Genomic DNA, 25,330 nt, shown 5'->3' with positions numbered 1-25,330 from the left:
CAAATTTACACTAATTACAAATTTAATAACAAATAAATGACAATGACAATTTTAAAGGAATGTAACCGTAGGCCACTTCTAAATCACATATGCTTAAAAAATTTGACGACAGCATTATTTCGATTTTACTATGGTTCCAAACTGTAGAGCAATATTCCAAGATAGACTTAAAATAGGCATTAAAAAGTAAAATAATGATGAAGCTACCTATTATAAATTCCTTCGTCAATCTTAGAATAAATTCTAGCATTTGATAAGTTTAGCTATAACATACTTAATATGGCAAGCAAAAGTTAACTTATGATCAAAGTAATCACCCAAATATCGAATCTCAGAAACTCCGACCAAAACGGTATTCTGCAATTTGTAGTCAAATAACGTAGCACTCAGTTTTCTTGTAAATGTTACAATGTTAAATTTTTTATATTTAAGCGTAAAAGGTTATTATCATAGTAATCATTTAAATGATTGAGATCAGTTTAAAGTAATACGAAATCTTCAATCAGAGTCAATTATTTGAACATGAGGGAACACCAAAGGTAATGGGTACAAGCGATAAACAAAACATTTATTAGCAACAGCTTGACTACGAATTACGATCCCTCAAATAACATTTAAACCATCGAAGCAAGTACACAAGTCATCGTGTATAATAATGGTAACAAGTTTCTGACCAACAGAGGGAGCAATCTTATCAAAGTCTTTGAATGTAATTACAACAGCCACCTGATCACCATTGTCCATTAATGTTGTAAGTTGATAAGTACACTCACAGATTCGTTTCAGTTAATCTACCAGTGATGAATCCTTGTTGATATTCGATGATCAGCGGCCTCAGAACGAAATATAATTGATCGTAAATATATTTTTCAAATAATTTACCTATAGTGTTTTGTTTAGATATAGGTTGATAATTTTGTACGTTATATAGAGAGATAACCTCTGATCTTATAAATTGGCTCTACAAATGATTGTTTCCATGCTTTTGGATATTTTACCTGTACGGGAGATAAATTAAATAATATAAATAAAGGTACATCTAAATTACTACATCTTTACTTTCTGAGGAAAATGGGACGAATGCCATCTGTACCTTTACTGATATCTAATCCTTTTAAGTATTTCCTGACGGTTTCAATAGAAAGGTCAATCTAATCAATTATTCATTGTTCGATTTAAAAACATCATTTATTCTGCGTTTCCCTCTAATTTAATATTAAATCATTTATTTTTTTAGGTGTCGGGGAAATCAACTTTTTAAATATTTTTTATAAATTTAGGAAATGGAGAAAACTGAAAAATTATCTCAATTAAACTCCCAACTACACGAGATTGAAAGTAAGATTTTATCCTATGATATTTTTCTGAATATTAATATATAGACAATTTATATATATTAACAAAGAATGGACTGACAGTTCGATTGATATTGTAGCCCGGCGCTCGTCTTTCGTGCTATATTTAATTAACTTGGAATAGATGTATACTACCGATCTAAAACCACATTTTTTAATTGGAAAGTTAGGGGTAATTTCTTACTACGGAAATCCATTAAAATTAATGTAATTTATTTCGGTATGGATTATTCCAGAAATGTAAATATATATAGGTATTTTTAAATGAATTGTACAGTAAGAGAGAAATCATTTTGCATTTAAAATATTAGTATAAATGTATCGCTATAATAATTTCCAATTAAGTAATAAAATCGTATCGCCAAACAGCAATACGTAGTATTATTGAGTTCTTGTTTGAATTTTTTTGCGGAGCTTGTCTTTGTGGGATAGTGACCTATTACCTACCATCAGGTAGCCCATTCGCCAGTCTTCCTATTTGATAAAAAATAGGTAACCATTTCGTAATTAAAAGAATACCGTATGAAAAATTATTTTATAAAGAAGCAAATTAATTAAAGGTAAAAAATAAAACAGACATAATTTACTTCAATTATTTTTTATTCTAAATACATTAATATTTTTAATCAACTCAAATATTCATTTAAACTATTACAAGCTATTTTATTTTAAACATAAATAATAAGTAATGCAAATGACCAGCATTGCACACTTTTAACTCGGTATTTATAATTTAACTAGGTTTTTATTCAATCTTAGTGTTAGTACTCCATACCGACAAACATATATAACACTGAAACCGCACTGCGAAATACTTATCAGTTAATTCTAAACAAGTAATTCGAAAAAGTGACATGCCAGATGCACATATACATAATATAATGAAATTAGGAAATCATTGTTCTTTGGTAGTTAGCTAACTGTGATAGATGACTTAAAGGTAGTTATTATGTGAGTAAAACATGAGCGAATATTCGCTATTTGTAAATGTAGGTACATTATGGGTTTATTTATAACCGTACCCATCCAATTATTAATATAGGTACACCAATTTATATTGAAATTAACATTAACAACGAGCATATTAATAACTAGTTACACATTTTATTAGGTTTAAAGATGAGTTATTATCGGTATTTTTTGCCAAGATGAGCTATAGATTTTGTTCACATAAGAACTAGAAAAGGTTAGGTGCGCACGTAGGTACATCGCGCGACATCACACAGATCTAATAGTACAAACATTATTCAAGATAATTTACATACATATTATGTATATTATAACACAAATGTTTCTAAGCGTAATGTTTCTATTACACACAATTGTAGTTAAGCGTTTTTTTTATTTTTTTTGTCTTTGTACGACATACTCTAATGCTATGCTTTTAAAATCAAACATTTCATAAACATGGCGACAGCATTCGTACGTATTCTCGCCGAATAAAATCTTAATTTATCTACGAAAATAATGTACATTGGACCTTCATTCTTGACACAGATGAATGATGGAGCTAATGACATTAAGAATACTTGTAAATAATACTTTTATTATAGGTACTATATCTCAAGCATAAAAGCAAAAAAAAAGAAATTTATCAATCAGATAAACAAATATCTTTTGAGTACATGAAAGTAAAGAGACCAGCTCACAAATATTTATAATTATAAAGTAACATCAATGAATATATAAAATGCATACATAATACAAGTCATAAAGTATTGCATCTTTTTTATCATAATATACCTATTACAAACTAGGTACAATAGTTGCCAGTTAACAATAATATGTATGAGAGATATATTCACAAAAATAGATCAGATTGGCGATGATGTTGTTCAAAAGCTAAAAAAATATTACACATTGAAATGAGTTCTTTGCCACGTTTAGTGAAAGTTGTGCGCAATTTTCAATAATAACTTATTTATGTTGCTATTGCAAGACCCGGCCCGTGCTCTATTTTACTTTGCACTTAATATTTATTTCAGCAAACATTTAAACTCTCAAGAAAAAAAATATTAGCAAAACACGCCTTTGTTAATACTTATAATAATGAAACGCTTCAAGACTTCAAGCCGTTAGTTGAATATACAAACATTATGTTCTAAGGGATTCATGACTTAAGTTTTTGGGTTAACAAACTAGAATAAAGTTTGTAATTTACAAAAATAATACATTACTCTAAAGAGAAAAAAGGAGGATCGCCAGCGATCCTATTTACGAAATGAGGTGCTACTAGGTTAACAAATCAAGTAAAGCTATATAACAGGATGAATTTAGTTTGCGTCTTAAAGTAAGAGGCCGACCGAATATTCAACCGGTATTCAGAAAAAGACAACCAAGAAGTACGAAAGGCATTTTAAAAATTTACCTTACAATAGTTTTACATTTAGGAATACCTATTATGTTAATATATTTTCGTGAATAACATCATTATCGCAAACCCGTATTAAATATGAGAAACGTGGATGATATGACAATATAAATTACCCTTTCATACCAATTAATAAGCGTTTTCAATGTCCTTACTTAGCCGAATCGATACACGAAGTCGGCATCTAAAATCTACTTATACGACTTTACGAATCGAAGTCAAACTACTCATGGGACTCGAACGAACGAAATGATCTTTTCTTTGGTTAACAAAACAACAAAAATGACAGACAAAACTTGAAAGTTGAATGTACAATCATTGGAGGGACAATTTAGTCGTTAGGTAACTCTAAACAACAATGCAAAGTGATCACATAATATAAATATATTGTTGAAATGTTACGATGTATAGTAATCGTTACATTTCGAGAGTAAGCGTCAACAAGTATTCAGTGGCATAGCTAGACGATTTTAAAGTACAAGTGGACCCCCAAATTCAAAAATAGGCGTGCTTCTTCCCTTTAGGAGTAAGCCTCTGGGGTAGTCTACCTGAACTTCGGGGTCCTAATGAACTGATTGTCTAGCGACAGCTACGCCACTGGCAAGTATTACTATCAACAAGAAACCACATCGGGGCATTCGTCTTCTGCGTCCACCCTCTACTGCCAGAGCTTCCACCAAACCTGCATTCTTTCAGAGAGTTTCTTACAGATTCCCATTAGTTTCCGTCACATTCCACCATCACCCTCCCCTTCGCATTCTTCCGAACCTTCACCCTCTTCGAGTGTAACCTGGAAATATTAAACAGTGTTACGAAACATATAAATTTTTTTATTCCTAATTTAACATGTAATTGAAAAACATAATTATTTTCAAAATATAATATATCTCAGAAAATTTATTTGTTTTCAAAAGTTCAAATGTTCTTTTAAAAAATCTCCTTATTTAATTTCTCTTTTTTTTTTTTTTTTTGTAAATTGAATAATATTTTGAATCAATTATTTCTAAAAGGAGTACTGAATTAAAAATTATGATAACTTACTTGAAAACGTATTTGTTCGGGGCGTTCGTCTTCGGCTCCTGAATGCGTCTGAACTGGCGCAGGTGGCGGTGAGGGAGGTATCATGCTTTGGTAATAATCGCGGTTCTCTTCTAGAGTATCTAAAATGTCTTGAGCATCTGGATGCACAAGATCTGCCCAAGTCTCCCACAATGGATGTACGATGTAGTCGATAAAACCGACCTGAGATTTTTCGATTGTCGCGTTATGCCTGTCGCACATAGGACTAATATCCATGCCATGTTCTCGTTCTCGATCACCTTGTTGAAAGAATTCTTCCATAAGTAATGCTACCCATCGCTTGTACAGCGGTAATGGTTTTGTGGGATTGCTCAGATCAGCGCAGTGTACGAGATTCTCCAAAACTTGTATTCGGTCTGTATAGTTGTCAAGTAATAATACTCCGCTTCCAGCTACTTTCTTTGTCTCTACCATAGTTTTAAGATCTGCTAGTAGACTCATATGTTTTGACATGTCAGTTGAAAGCACCATATCAATGACCATTTTTCGCAATGTTTGCCTTTGCTTCTTATGAAGATTTACGAATATATCGCATCCGTCATTTTGTAGTAATTTAAAGGCAACGGCAAGATGGTGATTTTCAAGAACAGACTCATCATTATACATAAGTGCTAATTCAGAGCTGGAGTTGACGAGAAACTGGTTCGTAAGTCCTGGATGATCAACATCATGAACGCATGCAGCAAACAAAGCAGCGCATACCTCCAGAGGTGTAAACACTGCATCGAGAGCGGGTGTATTCAGAAGTACATTAGTTGATTGCGTTACGTCTGCAGCGTGCAACGAGTTGTGGAACGGATTGTCACGTACGTAATGTTCTTCTAGAGTAACAGCAAAGGCAAGAAAAGTACGTGCGGGGATTTGTAGCGTGGATAACAATTCCCGAGATGTAAAGGCGGCATAAGCGACAGCTGTGAGAGGGCGCCCGCATGATAAATCTCCAATGCGGAAAATATCAACTCCCCAGCGATCTAGTTCGCTCAAACAGCGGCCTAACTCTTCTTCGTGGGGTGTTTCAACCCCATGTCTTGGAACACGTTCTCCCGTGAAGCTGTTTGTATGTGTAAGAGCCCTTTTCACGCCAGAAATCTAAAAATATATTTATTATGTACAACTACATCGAATAAACTTTTTTATATCAATTGTAAGTCATTTTAATTGTTTAAAAGTAAAATCCTTTGAAGGATGACATGCTTTCTTAAAATAAGTAAAAATTTAAATAAGTTGTGTTTACTTACTATACTTACTTGGGACATAGTAGCCCCCGGTCCCGCATGTCGTGGCTTTTCTTTTTTCTTAGTTCTTTCGGTGGTTTCATCGACTTGCAGCGATGGTAAGTCAAGCTCTTGTTGCTTATCTAAAAATAGTAAATTTATTATTAACTAAAATTTAATTTATTTCACAAATATTATAATTTGAAATATAAATAATCATTAATATATGCAAATAAATTATTTATCTTAAATTTTTACAAGTCCAATACGTAGATAATCAGATATATTGTTTGATTAACAATGGAAATAGTTGATAACAGCAGTCGACGTGCGGTCTAGCAAATGTTATGATGACCTAGAATTAGTAGCAGAGAACGAACTGCGCAAATAAGTAGGCACTGAATAGGAACACCTGATACTTTTTTTATCTGTGCCAAAATTGTGTCATTGGGTATCAATGCCGAAAGAAAGTAGGTAAATATATGAAGTGGTTAACATAAGCTATAATAATATAAATTTCTAGGTCGTCATTGCTATCAATATTTTATAAGCAATGAATTTTATTAATCTTCGATAAATCGATGTTATAAACATTTTAAAATCAACAATAACACCATAAATCTAAATTTTCTGATTTATTATTGGTAAGAGAATTATATGCTTAACATTAAATATTTATTATTATTACAAAAAGTGCGATTTTAAAAATTAAGTTCATGTTTATAATAAGATTTAGACGATGGTTTTAAGTATTAAAAATAATATATTTAACTAGTACTCCTTTAAAAAAAAAAAATTTAGCAGCTACAGAGCGCTTGTGACTAATTAAATTACACGACTAGATAAAAAAACTAAAAATATAAGATTGAATAATCCAAATGAATACATAAGTACATTACGAAGGATCATAATCTAAGATTAATTTGATAGTGCGAGTACAAGTAGGTACTGTTACTAATGCGCGTTCATTTTCTACAAAATCAAGCATGTAATACAACGGCGCAGTGGGAGAAAAATATTTTTACGTTTGCTTGATATATAAAAATAAAAATGAACTCGTGGAAAATACACGAATGCTTATGATTAAATGGTTGTGACATTATATATTTTATGTTACTATTATTTATTTTCTAGGCGTTCATGTATCGTTCAAACGTTTAAGTTGACCAGTTATTGTTGACACGTATGTGAAGGTTTCTAGCATAGTGCCAACAACGTAAAAAAGTGGCGTACAATTCATATAAAAAAATCGCGCGCATTAATTATTATGAGCTAGCAATTAACATTACATATTTTTTAAAGTTCAAATATTCCTTCTTAAAATGGTACAATTTGCAAATATATAGGTACGTTTCATTAATATGATTCTATTTTTAGTAAAGAAAATTATTAAATGAAACGTATTAGCTTGGAGGAGCAAAACAAATTATTTATGATCCCAATATGCGATCTCTAGTATTCAATAGTAACGGCCTTGATATCCCTATTATTCTATTATTAGTAAATAATACTTGAATTTACCAAAAATAATTTTGTAAACATTTAACAACATATTGCCAAATAAAATACTTTGGAATGCCAATAATATTCCTAGCATGCACGTTACGTACACTAGTAGTTTGTAATACATTTTCGTTTAATGTTTATTTACGTATGAGAGTTCCAAGAATTTGCGAAAAGCCGAATATTTGGCTATCTAAGATCATGTTGATTTAAATCTCTTTAAGAAATATTCTCATACGAATTAGTGAAGTCCATAAAAATATAAATTATTATACAAAAAAAAACCAACCGGTAAATATTACACACATTCTCACTCTATCTGATACGTTTAAACTTGTTTTCAATAATAGAAAACTTGAAATCGATCAACGATAATGCAAAATGCTAACATAAAAATAGAATGAATTAGTTAAACACTGGAAGAATTTTATGTGATCTTATTCATTTTAAAATTAGAAAAAAAAACAGAAATAGAAAACCAAGAAAGAGTTTTATGTTTCATTTGTACTTTTTTGTATATATGAAAATACGCCTAGTAGTAATTATTGTTTATCATACAAAATATTTATTAAGTAAAGAACCTATTCCAATCATAAGGAAAATATTAAATAATGAGTACTGTATCAATTGAATTGTATATGTTTATTATTTGTTACATAAATCAATAATTTAATGTTTTTATTATCTGACTATATTATAGCTATAAATTAAAAACCATTTTCGTAATAGGTAAACAATTACAGTTATTGTTTCTATGAAAATACTAGTTAATTCTAGGTTATTTATTAAACATATACGTTACGACCAGAAAACTCAAAAAACTATGATAACTATCCGATGTAAGTCAAGAGTAGTTTTGACCGGAAAAAGAGTCCTGATTGTAACATATACGTTAAATTTCATAGGTACATGTTACATACAAAACACATACAACTACAAAAACATACAGATCGAATATATCTTTTATGTTTTATTTATTGAACTAAATTTCAATATTTCTAAAAGAGTATTCTCTGAATTTTAAATGTTAACCTAAAATAATGTTTATTGAAATTAATTTTCAATCAATCCTTTAGATTATATGCATTCATAAAATATAACGATATTTATAGTAAAAATATATAGATATAAAAATCATATCATGCGATTTTGTTTACAAATTAGTTGTTTTACTATTTTTTTTTTAACAATTAGAATGTTTTGTTATACAAATTAAATAAATTTGTATGTACGTATACTATATTTATCATTCTAATTAGATATAATATTTATTAAGAACTTCTTTAGACTTGGATTATTATCAACTATTTTGTTATAGTCGCAACTGATAAACAAGATGTTATTGCATTTAATTAATACGTACTTTTATCGTACAATAATAAAGCAAAGCGTCGAGTTGAAAGATATGGGAGAAATATCTAATTAATATAAATCTTTGCAAAAACAACACGCATATTATATATTAACAATGTTAGTAAAAAATTAATAAATCTTATATACAATAATTTTGAAGGCATAAGATTTGCAAAGTGATTTCTATGAAATGTTAATTTATATTTTTAATGAATTCAAGTGAATCTAACTAAGATGCAAAGGTTAAATATAATAAAAGTAAAATACATACCCAAGAAAGTAGAACAGATGTATTCTGAGATCTGGTTTCCGGATTTGCTTGACTCTGAGAAATGGCTGAGCTCCTTGTTCAGCATCCGCTTGAACTGTAAATGCAAAATCTCGATTGAACGAGCCATTCTAGCAGCACGGCGTTTTAGCCAACGGGCCGGCGCACACCGAACGCACTGTCTCTCAGCACACACGCGCATTTCACAACACATGAATATAAATTAAAACAGTTCAATCAAATATTCCAAATTCAAATCAAAAAGTTTTTACTTTGTGCGTATATAGTCGTAAACTTATTGAGCTGATATTATAAAGAAACGTCCGTTTGTTAAAAGCGCTATCGGTGAACTGAAGCGTCATTATATGGTACCTCGCACTTAGCGGAGCGTTATCCGTCATCGGCGCCGACGTACAGAAATATACCTTCTCAGTAATGTGATTTACCAGTAATCTATCTAGTTTCCAAGTTTTCTAATTTCCTCGTGAATTTTGACGACGGAAAGGTTGTGATCGGTAAGAGTAACGGTATGTTCTGGTAAAACATATCCTAATAACACTACAACGCAACTTCTAAGGTAGAACTTTGGTACTATAAATTGCTTTTGTTTGGTTGTCACTGACTAAATGAGCTTCAGACAACGTTGCAAGTTTAATTGTATTCCGCCCTTGATCAGTTTTATCTAGAATTAGCAGCGAGGTTGGTAAAATTGAGCAGTCGTATATCAATTACTTTAATCAAGCTTTCAATGGATGATAATTTACAGCTCGTTAAACATCGAGGTTGAAAAATTGCTTTGCCTCTAGTTGAATATTAAGTGTGTCGAAATATTAAACTAGATAAAACATTAAAAGAACACATTTAATTTAATATTAATTTGCTATTTGATTGATAGAATATCAACTACTGGCCCGTTTCTATTAATTGTATTTAAAATTATTTTTCTTTTTTATTCTATACTAGACTGTGTCCCGCGGCTTCTCTCATGTTTTGAGGATGGGCGTCAAGTGTAAGGTATAAAAAAGAAGCCCATGTCCTTCCCTGCTATCAAGCTTGCTTAATTAGCATACTATATTTTATCAAATTTATTTCAGAGGTTTGGCTGTGAAAGAGCATCACACACAGATAGACAAAGTTACTTTCTCGTTCATAATATTAGTAGAGATTTCTTATTAGCACACGGATTCTAAAATATAATGTCTCTTGTGACTGTAGTTACACTGGTACGTTTTTATACAGCAATAAATGTTTGGCGATAGATTAGCTGGTGAGTAACTACCCAAACGAGTTTGACCAAAGACATTAGTGTGGTTGTGATTTGAAATTTTAATATCCAACTAAGAACAATGTGTAAATTATACAAAATTTGCGGAAAAGTAACATCCCTTTACTAAATCGCTATAAAGCGGCTTGCTATCTACCAATCCGGTATGGTATACATGTGTTTACATGTCTCAAATTTTTTCGACACGTGTAAGTCCCCACGATGTTTTCCTAGATATGCCATTGGCTAGACGTATTTGTCTCGAATATTAACCTATAACATTGGGTTAAAGTTATTGGCATTTTATCTCCTTACTAGAACGGACTTATATATAGTATTAAATGTAGTCAATATTTAATGTTTAGTCTAATATTAAATAATATCGCATTTTAATATTAATACTGAAATTTACTTGCAACTGATATGAAGTGAGCGTGGATATTATGCTGAAGCTTAATGCTAACGTTTTGCGTCATTTATATATTTTATCCCAGCAAGACCGACAAGTTTTTTTAAATTTAGACATGATCTTGACATACTTTCTTATCACCTTGCCTGTTATCCCTGATGACAACATACTCGGGATAGGAAGTTGAACGATCGAGGTCTCACTAGCACAACATACGATATCAATCTTATGTTTCGAACAGTTTCCAACAAACATGCGGGTTTTTATTTGAAAAAAAATACTAACATATTGAACTTTTTGTTACAAAAGCTGATATAAATATAATCGTTACTCGGACTGTATGTCTAAAATTCCTTATAATTACAAATTAATATATTTGATACATAAAATATATTTGAAAATATATATACGTTTTCATTTACGATCTGTATATAATATTATAGATATAAAATAGAGAATTTCTAATAGTCAAGACGAATCAAATATTTTATAAGAAATATTTAATCAAAAATAATCCCTATACATTAATTAAAACTCATTTTATTATTATTTATTTTATCTTACAAATTTGATGAAAGTTATATTAATCACTACAAATATCAATGACAAATTTAAAGAAAAAAAAGCTAGTCCTTTATAAAATTCTATTAATGGCGAAGTGACTAAGCCCAAATGATATAGCAGTTTTATAGACGCCATTCACCATTTTTTTGTCAAAAAAACATTTAACAAAAAACTCCTGTTTTATATAAATACAAATTTCAAGAGTAAGCATTCACTTAGTGCTGATTCAGTATACCTAGATAGCCCAGTGAAGAGAATATATGGATCGCAGACCGCGTACGAAGGCATTTTTTTTATATGCATTGTTTTTAAAATCCCGTAATCGATGGTAAAGTAAAAACTATTGAGGAAACCTGCATGGATGCAAATGGCAATTTATATTAGTTATTTCTTAATAATATTAGTCATCAATAAAATATTGAAAATAATAATGTTCCATAAAGTCATCCTCCTTTTGTTTTAAAAAAATCTAAAATTAAAGCACATATTTTCAAAGAAATGTATACAAATAAAATGAACGTTCTCAGAAACAAAAATCATTGTTACAGGAAAAAGTGGCAAATATGTATGTATAAATAAAATTATTTTGATTACAGAGCTATTACAAATTTTGTTGCTCTTACTTTTTCATGTCAAAGGTGCAAAAACTACTTAGCGGTAATTTAATATTAATAATTACAAAAGCTATTATACAAACGACTTTATTATGATTATAGAAAAATGACAATAAAACCAATCAATTGTCAATATTAATGAGATCAAAAATTATATGTTTCAAAACTAATTTTATTGTAATGGAATATTATTTTTTATATCTGATCTTCCGAAAAGATTACATTTTGATGTATGTTCTGGCTTCGTCCATTATTAAATGTATTTTAATAAACCATAAGAGGACAAAGGCCTTACCGTATCAAAGAGTATTCAAAACTTAATTCATTGCTCTGTTCCTTGCGGGTTGATGCACTTATATGTTTTCGAAAACTCTGATACATGCAAGATTCCATATTATGTTTTACTTCATCGTTGAACATGAGAAATTGTAAAGGAAAATTTAGATATTTTAAAAATGCAGTTGTAATTGTTAAAATATGAACGCGTTTTTTTTTACAGTTTCCAAAGGCTAACTTACCTTTATCTATATTATTTAATTACATACATTAGATTTTCTTGTAATGCCTATATGTATTGCAGTATTATTTAAACTATTACAACATTCTTAACATTTATATTATTATATATAATTGCGGTCCACATATCAATCATCTTTATCGTGAGTCATCACTTGTAACATAATATGACGTCTATCTAGTGATCTAAAAAATGTAACGGTTGATACGTCGACACATATAAAATTCTTTATTTATAATTTACTCCTATATGGCCACGTGGTACGTGCCTCCTCACACGTACATCTTGAATACGTTTTGTTTACTTTTTTATATTGTTATCGGCCATGTATTTTTATGTGTTTAATGGATTTAAGCGACTAATCATGGGCCCTGACTTATATGCCTAAGCGAAACAAAAAATCAACATTTTTGATAACCCTGACTTAGGACATCAATCTTAAAACGTGTGATCAAATGTATACTATTACAATAGCCTTCTAGTGATTTTACAAAACATTCTTTGTACAAAAAAAAAAGTTATAGGCGTTAAAGATAATACACAATCATTCAATATCTTTCTTCCTGTAATTTTTTCTAGGAACAGTTGCTTCTTATGAATTCTGGCAAGCGTTTCCGTTTCATTTACGCATTACCATTCATTGTTTATAATGTATTTATAAGTAAAAATTTCGATTTATGCTGATCAGTTTAGTGATCTCTGAGAACGTAATAAGAAAATATGTGGCTGGATGTTATTATAATGTCATATCCATATTTGTTACTACAAAATTTAATTTATATTAATATTTTATACTCACGCTACCCCGAAAGATTATTTTCGATATCGCTCCAAAAGATTTCGTTGTTCGAAAACAAATTAGAATTATATATGGCGTATTTATCTACTAGATAAGACAATCATTAATACTTGACTTCAAATATAGTTATTTTTGTGCGTACAATCATACTATTTATGTATCAACAAATCAATAATACATAAATGTCCCAAACTATTTGGGACCGGCGCAGCATGTCTTTTCCTTCCATTCTCCTCTATTTTGTCATCTGATCGTTCACATCCATCTCTCTCATATCTTCTTCCCCTCCATCCCCCAACACTCATGCATCTCACTCTTTTGGTTACCTTCAATTATCCAGTTATAAAAACACAATACAAATAAGTGAATGGAAAATACCTGGTGAGGAAAATCCTATAATTTTACAAATAACAGAGGACTTAATAGATGAATTACAGAGCAAACAAAACACTGTAAAACTAAAACTTTTATTGCGTGTAGGTACAATAAGAGCAATTTATTTACAAGTTGACGTTCAGATTGGTAATCATTTCAGTTTTTTGTCGTCAGAGTAATCCGTCTATTTAGCGATAGATAAGATCGACCCGTATGTACGATCTGTTGCTAAGGAGGGCTTGATCAATATTGTATGACATTTCGCGATTGAATCACAGAACGTAAAGGTTTTAGATAAGATACAATTTGTAAGATATTTAAATATTATGGAATCACGTGTTGATTACGGCTAGTAATCAAACTGGTAGCGGCCCTGACCTACATACTGCGTGTAGCATTTAACGACACACACAGTATTTGCTTTTATTTATAAGTGTGTTATGTATCTTTGGCATCTATTAAAATAGTATTTCAACGTCACCACGTAGTTATGTGGGTGGTATTATGTCATATCATATCGATACATGTGGTCGTGTCCTAGTTTCAAATCACTCGATGACAAGTGTGTTCTATAATTAATCTACTTTTCTATTTGTGGCTTTTCATATATTTTATAAAAACTTGGCATTTATTTAATCAATGTACAAACTTCGTTATTTGCAGAAAACAATCATTTACTTACGTTTTTCGATCATAAATAATTATTACATTAATTACATTGATGACATAACTTTCAACTTAATTGACGTAAGTATCAATTTATTTAAAAAAAGTTTATTATACTATATTAATCAGTTAAAATTAAGTAGATTATATTATGCAACAAGGCAAAGCATAAATATTGACTTTGTTCCCAATTGAACAAACACTAATCAAGAACACATTTAAAGTGAACCATGCTGTACAATCTATATTTACATACAGTAGAAAGAATCAGAAAATGAATCATGTCTGTATTGCTAAGAAACTCGATACAAAATTGTATTACAACTAGCACGACACTGTATTGATCCTATTACACCAGTCTACATCTACGTATACGGTAAAGGTAAGCTTGACGTCGAACTACGTCACGCAGTTCAATATTTGATTATTTCCTGAACAGAAACCTTGATAATGTAACATTTAAGATGATAATAAACTCACACATTTTTTAAATTAATTGTCTGTATTCCAATACATTACATAAATTACATTAATGACGTTAATGTATGAATAAGCGTCAGAAAACGTTACTTAATTAGCAGTAAAAGCTTTTGTTGTACAAAATGGATATAATTTTACGAATTCGAGATATACGTAGGTAGTTTCCTCTAAATTAAATTATTAATAAGAATGTTTTTTTATTTTAAATAGTATTATATAATCGATTAAAATGTATAATGATATAGAAATCGATTTAACGATTTTAATACAAAGGTTTATATGTGTATTTTTAAATAAGAGCCAAATAGTCAATATTCGTTTCGATAAGACTTTTTTTAAGCAATGCGTTTTCTCGTGACATCGGATGAAAATTAATAAACGGAACAGAATACACGCTAAGTGGTCACTTTTCTAATTATATTGGCGGAATCATACAATAGACTATTGTAGCCGGCTAGTTGTGACAACCTTCACGTGTGACGGTGTGGCCGGTGGCTGTTGCTCTGAGGTCGCTGAATACGTCACACTGTAATCAGGTCATTCAAGTAACCAGACGTAGCATTTATGTTTCACTATCGATTGTTTTGTCAGCTGACAAGAAGCTGAGAATCCATTGATTGTTTAACTTATTATTTAATCGCACAAGGTTAACATCAAATATTTGCAAATTTTTGTGTGTAAAATTTGTATTGCATAAAATTTTTAATAAAGAAATTCATTAAGTTATATAGATCAACAAGGACATCAATGAAAGTTAATCCGCTATGTAGTACCATTCTGAATTAAAAGCGACCCTTCCTATTCAAAGTTCAAACCTACAAATCAAGCCCTCTCATTAATATTTCAAGTGCCTTTGAAACCATTGAAGGCGTATTAATTCACATAAAACGTAGGTACATAAATCTTAGAAAAGCTCTCATTCGGAGAAATATTGTTTATTAATTTTAATTATAAAAACAACATGACTTTATTAATAAACATTAAAAGATATTACGACAACTTTCGATGTTTATCTATTACCTAGTAGGTATATTTAAAATATATTTGCTTAAATTTCGTATAATTCATGTAGTGTTAACGATTTTTCTGTTTTAACACGTATATTTACTTTATTAGGTATACAATATTTTGTTTCATAAAGCTCAATTTTAGATATCCATGTGTTGTTTACGCAAAAATCAGTTATTAGTACATAATTAAAATGATTCATTATTTGTACTTACGAATAATTAGTCATTAACGGATATTGGGAATGGAAACATTACCGATTCGAGATTAAAGTGCAATTTTGAGAACAAGTGTGGTTTTCTTTGTTCCCATTAGCTTACGTATACGCTTACCTTGGATTTCAAAAACACGAATCGGCGTACAGAAACGATGTTTCTTTAGGCCTTTGTTTCATGTAAATTTTTATTAGCTGTCATTATAATAACCGTGTCAAATACGCGTCAAAAATATTAAAATAGAATATTTACGTGTTTTCATGGAGTAAGGCGAAAACAACTTAAATTTTTATTAAAAACGAAAATCGAGCGAGACAAGTTTTTATCAGACGTTCGATAATTCTGCAGTGACATTTTGACAACCGAAGAATTAATAAATTATTAGATTGGTTTAAAAATTGTATAAATTATATATATTTAAGAATCATATTATATGTATACATACAATTTATATAAGATATAGCGGAATAGTAGAGAGCTTGGGGATCTTTGAAAAAATCGTGTTAAGAAGTATCATAAGTAGCTGGTAGCATAATACCTATCCCATAATATTTTTCCAATTGGTCTAGTTGTTATTAGGCAGCAGATCGCGAGGACTTAGAGTCTAAGCCCGGCTCCAGTTAATAATTTATTTGGATGAAATACATTGAGATACTTCAAACAATACTTACATATTCTTATTTACACCCAGACGATTGGGGTAGTTATAAATACTTGCGAGGTCAGCCGGTACAAATTAGATATAGACATTTGAATCTACGTGTTTTTATAATTAACCTACATACGTATTTGTATAATTAATACAATACTGTCGTATTTATTTTAATTAATATAAATAAATCATCTGTTATTTCATAAAATTTTACTAACATAAGGCCCCTCCCCAAAACTTGTCTCTTTAAGCGATAAGTCCGCCTTTTGTACGTTGTTTTGTAACATTTATTTTATTTCTGTATTGTATTTTAAACATATTATTGAAATTGCGTGAATCTTATTATACTAATATTTAAAATAAATATACATAAAATACAGTCAGCGTTTGTGTAAGAGGGTGATGGCTCTCGGTATATCGTGTTTGATGGAAGGTTAAAATTTCTTGACGAAATTCAGAGAATCAAATCAGAGTACGATACACCTCCGTAAGTCAGGTAAACCTTGTAGATATTCTTTGAATTTGTTATTATGTCAAGAATGAAATCTTTACATAATTAGAACATTGTTTCATAAATAAATTTAACGGGAGAAAATGTTCTCTTTAATCTTTCTTAGTCATTTTCTCAGTAAACGAGAGCGTAACATGTAATATAACAGAAACGACGAGAGCTGAACCTTCGTCAGGCGGATAAAATACGTCAAATGCCTCCCTAGACCCCCAGTTGAATAATATTTATTCTATTCCGATTTATTGGAATCAAAATCAATTTTGTACCGTTAGGATGATTGTAACTCAATCTTCAAAGATATGAGTAGATAAATTATTTTGTTTGTTTTTGAAGGCGGGCGCCGCCTTTGAACGTAGGTCTGAGGGCGTACGTGACCGACGGAGCGCAAGCTGCGGCCGTGGACCTTATCCGTTTAACGCAACACTATAACGAGTAACATTCCATCGTTTATATCTATATGCAAATCAAACCGTTAGATTTTACTATGTAGGCAACCTCGGCATTACTGTTTTCTTAAACATCATTTAAAATTTCAAGAATAGATCAAACACACTACACATTACAAGGTTGTAAAACGACATTGGAGAATCAATTTGGATTACTTTACACGTACATTATTTTGCAAAACGTGTCATCTCACAATTACTGAGTTAAAGCATAAACTTACATATATATATATATATATTATATTGTTGTTACATTTGTAAAAACGTAATTATGAATTCCGGGTAAATAGCGCAAACATTTTAAATGATTTAAACTTGATATTGTATTAAATATATTCATTTAATTATGTTCGAATTATTAATTAATCAGTTTTATATTAATACTATCTGCATTAATTCAAAATCCGGCTAAAAGTGTTGCATTCGACGGTATTAACCATAATTAATTTACTTAATCTAGTAGCTACTCAATTATTTTTTTAGTAGATTTCATTTCCCTGCATTTATAATACGTTCAAACAATTACATAATTGCATTCATATTACAAAATAGATTAAAAAAAATATCTAAAAATCGTTATTCTAATATATTATTTATAATTAAAATATTGTTCCTTAGACAGGTAAATTAAAAAAAAAATTAGAATGTAGTAATGTAATGTATATATGTAGAAAGATGCATAGAACATACCTAACTTCGAAGGGAATTATAAATAATATGTTTGTAACGATAAACGGCAGAGCGAAGGTATCGTTGTAGTGCCCTTCAATATTGATAGTACGTCATACACCTATATTTATCGAATCAATAATAAATAATACCTTCCTATGTTGTTTAAGGTCACTGACTTATATTTTGATCAACTTTTACGTCAGTTTCTCAAAAATATATCTTCGTATCTTAATTAATAAGAAGTAAAATAAATAGTAGTCAGTATTCCGGTTGTTTCATATTATACTTACTTATTCTGATAAGTAAATTTATTATATAATAATATACGATTGGTCGATAAACCCCATTCATCCTATAATAGTTTACAAAATAACAATATCCTAAATTCATTCTTTGAAATTAATGTTGTTAAGTGACTATAACAAGCTTAATGATGCTAAGTCGTCTTGTAAAATAAGCTAATCGGTACGTTCACGGTTTAAACTTCGGTTAATTTAGTCATGAAACAATAATTATCAAGTGATTAACGAATAGGGGTATGTAACATAAATATAATAATCCTTTAAATTTGTAAAAAATGGTAACCTTTATAAAAAATCCAAATAGTTCCATAAAACAAGTTATTTAATAATATAATAGCGTATTAAAATGATCATAGCATGTAAGTAACAGCCTGTATATTATGTTCTCCTTTTTGGGGTTAGAACTTATTTGACCAAGCTATTCCAACGCGGATTTGTTTATGTTTTCTGGCTATGATTTCCTACATTGTCACACTCAGTGAATTGAATTAAACACAGATTAAGCAGATGAAATTTATGTGGTGATCACCTGAGCTTAAACCAGGATTGCTAGCCACAAGGCATTCTCAGCCTGTATCATGTACCTAAAGTTATATGGCAATAATTTTGTTTCTACGAAAACGGTATTGTTCAAATACATTAATGCAACTTTCAATCTTTTATATGTATAGCAATATTTCATTTGAGAAAATCTTGAATGTCATGTTTTTCTGATGTCGTGTAGTGAGCTAGCGTCAACCGCTGTTTTACATTATAATCCCAATTTAATGTATACTGTGATTTTTGAAATAAGGAATATATTATTATTAGTTTTTTATTTTTAATTATTTAGTCTTGACAGTCTGGAAGAAACATTAGCCATCCCTTATGTCAGCAATGCATCACCGACCTTAGGAAATAAGATATTATATACCTTGTGCCTGTGCTTACATTGCCTTACCCTTCAACATGGGAACAATATAGGTAGAATTACTGATGAGTACCTTCTTAAATAGGTTTGCACGAAACAATATTTGATGAAATTTGCAAGTCAGCTTGGACCCCAAGGAAAGACATAGTCGACTTTTTTATGCCTGACGATCAACCACTAAAAGGCGAGTTAAGCCGCGGGCGACGACTAGTACTAAACGAAATGTAACTAGTCTTATACTATTGTGTGGACATGCACCAATAAACTTACGTATGCGTTGTTTGTTTATTATATGAGAGTCTAGGTTTAGTAAAGCATGGCTAAAAAATATACTTCAAGTATTGTCTTAACGTTTTGTTCGACATTTAAATAAACAGTGAAAGAAAAAAGATATATTTGGAACTCTGTCATGTTTTTTGAATATAATTCGTTTCGCATAGAAAATTATATGTAATGTTAAACGAAATAATACAATACATCTTGTCTTTATAAAACCTTCAAAGATGTTATCCTTTGAAGGTTTCGTAAATTGAAAATAACAATAAGATATAAATAATACGAACATAACATAACATAACGAAATACATTTCAAACGAACTCGAAATTATATATAACTCAAAAACATATTCAATCAGAATCCCACCTCATCTTCCACTCTCATGGGAGGAAATTTTTTGTCACCTTTCACCACATACCGATCGTTGTTTCCTCCGATCCTATTTATGAGAGAGTGCGTCTCATAAGAACATACAACGCATTACCGTTTATTTTACCGAGAGTAAAATTAACATTAGTCACGCTTTCATAAATCTTGACTCATAATTATTTCGTAAGTTATAAATTGAGGTCGTTGTTTAAGAAATATCAATATATGATAAACATCAATCACAACATCCAGGAAAAAATATTTTTCTAGGTTGCGATGCCATCGATCATTGAATTCCGCATGTAATCTGTTTCAAGTTTTGAAAGCATTTTCTAGAGATGCGATGATAAGTGACGTAATATACACGTAACGTAGATATATATCTTAAGTAAACAAGACGAGTTCTTTGTAAAGCGATATTTTAAATATCTGCCACACTCGGAGAACTTTTGCCCTATAGGTTTACGCGACGCACGCTAGCAAAGCTACCAGCTAATTTTTTCCAATATTTTCAATATTAAACCAAATCACAAAAAAAAAACACAATGAATTAAACACTTTAATATTCCTCACGAATACTTGTATTGGAGCAGTAGTTTTTGAAGTTTCCCGTTCAGATAGACAGAGAGACAGATGCGGCCGGGTGACTGTTTTATAATATGTAATGATTATTAAATAACATAAGAAAAAATGCGGTAATAACTTCATCTTGCTCAGTATAATTAACATATTGAATGTTTCTATTTAATAACGAGTATTATGATTTGATTATGAAATAAATAATATAATCTTGATTGCGACACGGACGATATTGAATCTTAATGAGGATACCGCATTATTTACATAAATGGTTCTCGCTTAGTTACTTACCTTGAGCGAAGCCATATCGGAGACAGAGCGGTGTGTTTGTATGGTCTCGAGCTGGTCCAGGCACCAATCCAGCTCTTCAACTGTCTCGAGCGCTAACTTCATGTAAGCTTCATCTGTAACAATAAATAAATAATTAAGACGGGCCAAAGTCAAAATTAATATCATTTATTACTACAGCATCGACTTAGGTCTATAATATATTTTTTTATTATTTTATCTACCTCTTGATTTAATCATTATTATTATTTCAAGTAGTTCATTGGCAACTCTCACTACTATTTACTTATTCATTTAATTATTTGAGATGATCAAAGCTGAAATGCACCAGTAGTCAAACACGTGAATCTTAACCGAATATTGTGGGTTCAGACCTGTGCAATAACAAATATTTCATGAGCTATGTAATTCATCGCCCACTCTGCAGTAAACGAATATCTTGAGGAAACCTGTATGTGTATCCACCAACACGCATTAGAGCAGTAGAGTGAAATAAGCTCCCAATCTTCTCAACAGGGGGAGAGGCTTTAGATAATTAACCTAAAATAGTGTATACATTTTTGTATATATAATCAAAGAAATGTATCAAAAAACACTTATAATGAGAGTGTTATTAATTTTAAGGTAAAAATTATATTATATATTATTTGTAGACTTTTAATTTGCAATGTAAAATATAATTAATGGTTTGCTACCGCAAATTCTAAGTGAAGTTGCCGTTCCATTTTGTTCTGGTTATTGATCCGTGAAACGTGTATGATGTGCTTAACAAGAGAACAATTAATTGGTTTACAATGCTTGTTTATATGAATTATAATTATTAATTCATGTTATATTACAGTAGGAATTTTATAGCTAATTGCACGTAGGTAGGTACTCGTACGTTATTTGATTCTGTATTTTTATTGTTAAATTCATTTTATTGATTATCTTCGTGGTAAGACTTTTGCTGGCCCGACTGGGTAGGTAGCATCCACTCACAACATATTCCAAATAGCAATACTTAGAATTGTTGTGTTTCAGTTTGGTTGCGTGATTGCAAAACATCTTAGTTCCTAAGGTTGGCAACGCATTGGCGATGTAACGAGTGGTTATTATTTCGTAGTGTCAATGTTTATGGGTGTGGTGGTGACCACTATATTATATATATAAAAACAAATTATTGACATTTTAAGGATAACATACTATACTTACATATTAATTTATATGTTTCGAACATTTTTCCATTCATATTTATAGTTTTTTATTGATATCAGAGCCTGTCAGTAGTTACAAAGCAAAAAAGAAAAAAAAACCGGTTGACAAACAAAGGACAAAAAGATACAAAAAACAGTTTTGTCTCTGCCTATTTGTACAAGTTTCTATATAAAAAAATTACATAGTTATAAATAAAATGTATTCGTTCTATTGGTATAGTTGGGAGTGTTATGCGTAGTTGAACATAGATAATTTGAAATTGAATCAATTTTTATTCATATTCAATTAACGTTCGTGTGTCAATTCATACTTAGCACCTTGCCTCCAATGGTGATAGATTCATTTTTTGGCCATTTTTTTTTTTTTTTTTTAATTTTTGGCTAGATAATCAGAATTACGATTCAACCATTCCACGCGGTCATGATTTCTATAGTAACTATTTTTAATGTTTATTTGTATTAAATACACCATATTTTAAACGGGTGATTCTAATAAAATTGGTTATTTATATTGTATTATATAAAGTTACATCAATACTATATATTAAAACACATTTAATACAGTTATTACTAATAACAACTAGTTTCCGAATTAGCAAAGTTAGTACGTCCTTCATTACCGTATCCCTGATACGGTAATCATTTCTATAATAAGATTCATCCGCTATATTTTACTTGGCCTATTAAAAAATCTAAAGCTCAAGTCGAAAAAACATTATTATTAAAAGAATTTTACTCAATACAAGATTATTATTCTTCTGGGTGTATTTTTACATTTAAACCTACACTGTAACATGAGAATTCAAAAGTGCTTTAATGAGCCAACTTAAATATTTAAATTTATTTGATTTTATAGCTATTTGATTCGTATTCAATAATATAATTGTTTAAAATTACCTACGTTACTCATATAAAATTAGTGATTCCTACATTGCGTAATACGTGCATACAATAAAAATTTAGAGTTTTATATGTAGAAATATGTATAAAATGTAGAATTTAGAGTTAAAATGAATCATAATTATATCGGTATCAAACAATAGTTACTTAATTAAACCATACAATCACAAATATACATACAATTTATACTTACAAATTAAAAGTAACTTAATTTATAGCTGTGTGTGTTGTGCCGATGTGTGATCTGTTTCGATCTAGTTAAAACTAGGTAGATTTGATTCGCACGAGAGGTGAAAGTCAGATAGCCAACATACTTTTATAATGCATGTAAATCTAAGCTGCTTGTAAACTTGTAATAATTATTATAAAATTAATTGGAAAAACTAATTCTTCATTTTTTGTGTTTGTGTGTGTGTGTGTGGAGGGGTGGGGTACAGAATTATGGACCCTGTATTTTTCAGTACCCCTGCCAATGTTTATGCTAATTTTCATGATGAGTAGTTAAGGCGTGAAAGTGAACAGACAAACACACTTTCGCATTTATATATTATATAGGATAGATTTGTTGACAAACGACGCGATATCCGCAATCTAATATTACCAATTATTAATAGTAAGTATATAAGCGATACATAAAACAGTAGCTGATATGATAATAATAAGTGTGTCGTTCATAAATAACAAATTATATACGTAGGTACTTTAATCTTAGAATATCACTAATGAAAAATATTTAAATATAGATTATGTATAATTATATAGATATAGTTTCTTTTTTCAAATGATTTATTCGCTATTATAATAAGTCTTGGCCTTTTAATCCGTAATTGGTCTAGACGCCTAGATGGCGGACGTGATTTATGTCACTTAGATGACTGAGACAAACTAATATGATACAATGACTAAGTTTAATTACATCAAGTTATTAAGAAAGTTTTATCAATATAGTTATGTAACTATTTATATAATTACGGTCAATTACAAATACTAGTTTGCTTGTCGGTGCAGGAGATTTTATAATGTACAATTGTATGCGGAGAGATATCAGATCTCCAGTGATTTTACGCGTTTGAAGAAACTTGGTACTGCAGTATTACCAACTTTCTAAAAACATATCATAATACATATATAGTTACAATGATATATGTATATGTAGTTTCGACATTATATAATAATAAATATCCAATTGTTTACCTCAACAAAAATTACATGCTTTACGTATTATTATCAGTAACGGCCTTAGCGAGCGGTTCCGGTAACAAACAAGCGATTATTTTCCTTCAAATCATCGATACTGTCTGTCAAAGATGCCCACAGAGGTCCCGATAAGCTTCGACCTTCTGAGTTTACACTACTGTTGCTAACGAACACGTCCGTGGGCCGTGATCAAATACGTCACAATCTAGATAGTTCATGAGTTTTGACCTCAGGGTAAGTAAACATTGATACATCGCCTGACCGTTTAGTGCATGTAGTCTACCGATGCCTGTGACGTAATATTGCAACATGATGCTGGGCACGCGACATCAACAGAGTTAGTTGGCATGAATGGATTTATATCTTTCACAAAACATGCGATAGCTGTTTCTTATTAAGTTTATTTAAGTACAAATCTCGGGATACGATTTGTTCGTAAAATAATGAATAATAAAAAATGATAATAAAAGAAAATTAGGTAATATTATATTAAATCAGTGAGACGTATTAAAATAATAAATGATCTTTTGCCTCACTTTATTGTCTACGTAAAATAAATTTGAAACGATTTACAGGACTATCAAAGTTTAAAATTTTTGGTCAAAAAGGACTTTGATGGACAGATCAACGAAAACTCAAAGTAACCGAAATTGATTAAGAATTTTGTTATTATTATTAGGTATATTATACTGTTCGTCAAATAAAAACTTACACTGCCAATAAATTGAGGTCTAAATTGTTTATATTATTTTTTATGATTTATCTTATCGTTTATAAACACTGTTTAAACCGGATTTTTATATAAAGCATTCATATCAATACAATTCTACAAAATAAAACAAGTATTTTTACATTTTTCATAATATTAGTGTCAGTGTTTTTTGTTTATAAAAACAGTTGAATTTAGTTATATAAAGATAATAATTTGCGTTTAACAGACTCGAAGAAATTTTATATGAACAATAGCGAGTCGGTC

General features: G+C 30.1%; 1 protein-coding gene across 13 annotated transcripts in view; it reads right to left on the bottom strand.

The window, feature by feature from the left end:
- Window positions 1–1,937: 1,937 nt before the first annotated feature.
- LOC113393514 (3',5'-cyclic-AMP phosphodiesterase) overlaps window positions 1,938–25,330 on the bottom strand; it is a 335,667-nt gene continuing 312,274 nt past the window's right edge. For 12 of the 13 annotated variants that reach the window (XM_064215171.1, XM_026630451.2, XM_026630453.2 and 9 more), the window contains 5 exons: window positions 21,065–21,177; window positions 9,148–9,241; window positions 6,045–6,163; window positions 4,768–5,895; window positions 1,938–4,516 (listed from right to left, as the gene is read on the bottom strand). In XM_064215171.1, coding sequence (XP_064071241.1) covers window positions 4,454–4,516; window positions 4,768–5,895; window positions 6,045–6,163; window positions 9,148–9,241; window positions 21,065–21,177 — 1,517 coding nt within the window. In that variant the 3' untranslated portion in view covers window positions 1,938–4,453. The remainder of the gene's footprint in view (window positions 4,517–4,767; window positions 5,896–6,044; window positions 6,164–9,147; window positions 9,242–21,064; window positions 21,178–25,330) is intronic. The other variant, XM_026630441.2, reaches the window with a different exon arrangement.

This window comes from Vanessa tameamea, chromosome 6 (genome assembly GCF_037043105.1).
Source record: "Vanessa tameamea isolate UH-Manoa-2023 chromosome 6, ilVanTame1 primary haplotype, whole genome shotgun sequence".
NCBI lineage: Eukaryota > Metazoa > Arthropoda > Insecta > Lepidoptera > Nymphalidae > Vanessa > Vanessa tameamea.
This window is presented reverse-complemented; position numbering and strand designations above follow the sequence as displayed.